This window comes from Triticum aestivum, chromosome 6D, assembly GCF_018294505.1.
Source record: "Triticum aestivum cultivar Chinese Spring chromosome 6D, IWGSC CS RefSeq v2.1, whole genome shotgun sequence".
In the NCBI taxonomy this organism is placed as follows: Eukaryota; Viridiplantae; Streptophyta; class Magnoliopsida; order Poales; family Poaceae; genus Triticum; species Triticum aestivum.
The window spans coordinates 44,094,362-44,098,322 of record NC_057811.1 but is presented as its reverse complement, the minus strand read 5'-3'; the positions used below and the strand labels follow the sequence as shown (position 1 = coordinate 44,098,322).

Below are 3,961 nucleotides of genomic sequence, written 5' to 3'. Positions count from 1 at the left end.
CTGTAATCCTAACCATCTCTCTTTAACAATCGACCGCCGACGAATAGTTTCAGAAAGGAAAGCGGGAGTCCGACCTCCGATTCTTGTGGCGGCGGCGACTGGAAATCAGGACTTGCCGGCGGTCAGATGAGGTACGCGAGGCCGCCGCAAAGCATCATTCCGTCTCATCCCATCCCCACCCTCTCCACCCTCGCGTCGTTTGATCGTTTCTCTGCTACGCAGCGCCGACGACGCCCTCCGTCTGTTCGACGGAATGCCTCCTGGTAGCGAGGACGAGAGTGCGCCGCTGATGAGCGCCACCGACCGCATCGGCGCACTCCCCGACCATATTCTCCACCACCTGCTCTCTTTCCTCCCAGCGCAGGCAGCCGTGCGGACGTGCGTGCTTGCCCGGCGCTGGCGCCACCTTTGGAGGTCCACTACAGGCCTGCGCATCGTCGGCCTTGACGATGAGGAGCCTGTCCAAGTTCAAGACCTCCGGAAGTTCATGGATCATCTGCTGGTCCTGCGTGAGCGCACCGACCTGGATACCGTTCAGATCAAATTCGATCTGTTCAATCAGGATGACGAGCCCTATGTGAACCTATGGACCCGTTTTGCTGTGATTTGCAAAGTTCAGGTGCTCACCCTTCGTATCCATGACGAGCTTGAGTACCTCGACCTAGACGACCTGCCTCTTGTCTCTCGGCATCTGAGAACACTGAACCTTCATGGTGTATCCCTACGAAAGACGTTTGTTGATTTTGCTAGCTGTACAGCATTGGCAAATCTGAAGATAGATGATTGCTTCATCAATTTCAATAAGATATCGTCCTGTTCCCTGAAGCATTTGAGCATCACTAGCTGTCAATCTGATTTGGATTGCCGGGTCCGTATTTCTGCTCCCGGCCTTGTCTCTCTGGAACTAGAAGACTTTATTGGTATAACCCCTTTGCTTGAAGACATGGCATCACTAGAAGCCGCATGTGTGGATCTTAGCGTTGAATGCAAAGATGTCTGTTTGAATTATGGCTCTGGTGTTTTCTGTGGAGCTAATGATAATACATGTAAGAATTGTGTTCCTGGTAGTGACGATTGCAGCAGCGATTGTGTGCTTCTGGGTGGTATCTCAAGTGCTAAACACCTCAAGTTGATATCTGATACTGGAAAGGTATGCCACTTGTCTTTAACTTCTTTATATGCTATCCCTTTCTGTGTTGTACTATCTACATCATTGCTGAATATAGGCAATAAACTGATCACATATGCATCTTGATTGTTTACTTTTGTATTTTCTTTCCAGTTCATTTTCACAAGAGATTTGAAACATTGCCCTACATTTAGCAAGTTAAAGACTTTGTTACTCAACAAGTATTGGTGCGTGGCTCCTGATTTGGATCCACTATCTTGCATTCTGACAAACTCACCAGTTCTCGAGAAGCTCACTCTTGAACTTTTTCCCAAGGTATAAATCTTCTAAAATGGGCAATTGCTGCACTATTAAAGTTATTATCGATTATCATCTTTGTTAAATGTTTGTGTGTACCATAGGGGCAAAATCCTAAACTGGAGATAAAAGGAAGCTACTGTTGCATGGAGAGACCGTCTGCAATATCAGAGCACCTCGACATAGTTGAAGTCAAGTGTGATGTGATCGACGAGATAATTCGTAAAGTTTTGAAGTTCTTGTGTGCATTGAACATACGTAAGTTAACTAATGACACTTCGCATGCTCTCTGTATCTTGAAATTAGCTTTAATATAACCGAAAAATGTAGAAAGCGTGCAGTCAATACGAAACTTCTGAATTATGAATGAAGAACAGTTTGTAGGGATTCCTTATTGTTTGAGGCATGAAAAATCTGGACCACGTCTGGTGATGGGCAGAAATGAAAACTAATATAATCCAGTTTTTTGTAAATAATGTTTAATCTATTTGTGTTGTAAAAACTGTTAGTTGTGGACTTGTTGATTAGTTGTGGTTTTTGGGTACTAGCACAAATATCTGATTCTGTTAGTCCAGGGTGGTTGTACAATATCTTCACTTGTTTATTTTCAGTGAACAGTAACTCAAATGCATAGTAATACAATATTTTGACTCATTGTGTTGTTGGATAATTGGTTCTAATCAATAGCAAACTTTATGGTCTAAATTTGGCACTTGGATTGCTTGTGATTCTGGCACTTAAATTATTCCCTGTTTTATTAGACTTTCCTGGGGAGTCTTTACAGTTTGAAAATATTTTCTTTAAAAATAAGTCTATACATAACATGTCTAGCAGTGTATGCCGATTGCTTATTTCACATTTCCTTTTCGATGAAATTAATTTTACCATTTACTGCATTCTCATTTGGGAGCAGTTTAACTAGTTGTTCTTGTGTTAGATTATCTGCTAAAAAGTTTGTTCCCAAATTAATGTTAAAATAAGCTGCACCTGCTAAGTGAATCTCCATCATACATTCATATTTCTGTTGTCGAGTAACTGAGCATTTTTAACACTAATGCAGTACACCAGACTCTTACATTGTTTTTTTCATTTCTGTACAGGATTCAGTTTCGAGTAAGGGTGAGATGATCTGGGTTGTTGTCGGTCTTCCATGTCTCGGCCATTAGTAATTCAAGGCTTAAGAATATTAAGCATCTTATGCCAACTCAGAGGAACGGTGTTGGTGTAGAATATTAAGCATCTTATGCCAACTTATGAACTCTAGACCATCTAGCTGGACTTGGTTTTATGGTATTCAGTTGCACCTAAGCGTTTCTTTCTTGGATAGGGCCCATGACTGTTCTGTTATGATGGATCTGTATATTTTGTTTCCTGAGCTAAGACAGGGATGTTTGGAAAAGTGCAACAGGAGGTCTAGGTTGCACATATTGCACTTTTCGTTTCACTGCTGTTGATCTATTTCTCTGATGTTGATCTAGGCAGAGAAAGCTGAAAATGAGCTGCAACTCTGGACTTATGTTACCAGCAATGGGAGGGATACCCCAGTTGGTACTCCCAGTGATCTCCGCCACCCATTTTCGCATCCATATTTGCTGCTGGCACCTATGGGAGCAAGGGGTTGTTGTTGTCTTCAACTGCAAGACGCCAACCTATGCGAGCGACATCTCCTACTCAAGTCGCAGGCCGATGCCAATGCTTGTATCTCTCGCTCGACGCGAGGTGTAGCTAGGGTTCCCTCTCGCTCCCTTGTGCTTCTGGTCTCTTGGGAGGTCTTCAGATTTGTAGAGACGTCTTGCTCAAGTTCCCGTTTTCAGTACAAGTTCAGATGGAGAATTATTCCCCGGCAAACATTTTGAATAAAAGTCGCATGCTCTCTTTGATGCTTCATTATAATGGCAACATGAGCCACCCTACATGATTGTGATCCATATGATGTAATTCCCACGGCGAATCATATTGCTATGTGATGAACAATTACTTTATGATCAGATCATGAGGTTTGATTAGAATGTTTATAGACGTATATTCCTGTCCGATTCATCAGTTCATTCATTTGCTAGTTTAGATGTCTCACCAAGGTTAAATTTTTTTTTTTTGCATAACTCTGGAGTGGCTATGTTTGCAATCCTGTAAAAGTGTGAATCTAAATTTGATCTACAAAAAAAGACAAACTAAAAACAAATCAAAAGGCTAATAGTGTCAACAAAAGATAAAAATACAAAGACAAAATTTCAATCAGTATTCATAGCTGGATTGGCCCTGTACGGAAATCACCAAACCTGAGACAGCACCAAGTTCATTCGCACACACACAACCACATGATATAACAACCACACTATGACATGCCACAACCAGAAACCAAGGAGATCAAAGGAAGGTCGAAAGTCAAAACTAGTTACGATTACGGTACGGTCGATCTTTATAGGGTTCGTCTGGAAGACGGATAGTATACGAAAGGACAAAACGCCCATCAGGTCTAAAGACAGCTACTGCCAACCCCTCTACATGAAGTCAGTCAGGGCAAGCAGAAAGGTT

General features: G+C 42.3%; 1 protein-coding gene across 1 annotated transcript; it reads left to right on the top strand.

The window, feature by feature from the left end:
- On the top strand, positions 1-2,851 carry LOC123140992 (F-box/FBD/LRR-repeat protein At5g22660). Its single transcript, XM_044560247.1, has 5 exons — positions 1-131; positions 223-1,150; positions 1,283-1,444; positions 1,531-1,684; positions 2,527-2,851. Exons 1-5 carry the CDS (start codon positions 127-129, stop codon positions 2,541-2,543), a joined length of 1,266 nt encoding a protein of 421 aa, XP_044416182.1. The 5' UTR covers positions 1-126; the 3' UTR covers positions 2,544-2,851.
- The last annotated feature ends 1,110 nt before the right edge of the window (positions 2,852-3,961 follow it).

Excerpts from the sequence above, each read along its gene's own strand:
- LOC123140992 (XM_044560247.1), top strand. Across the intron at positions 1,151-1,282 it reads TGATATCTGATACTGGAAAG|TTCATTTTCACAAGAGATTT; the intron begins GTATGCCACTTG and ends TTTTCTTTCCAG. Across the intron at positions 1,445-1,530 it reads CTCTTGAACTTTTTCCCAAG|GGGCAAAATCCTAAACTGGA; the intron begins GTATAAATCTTC and ends TGTGTACCATAG.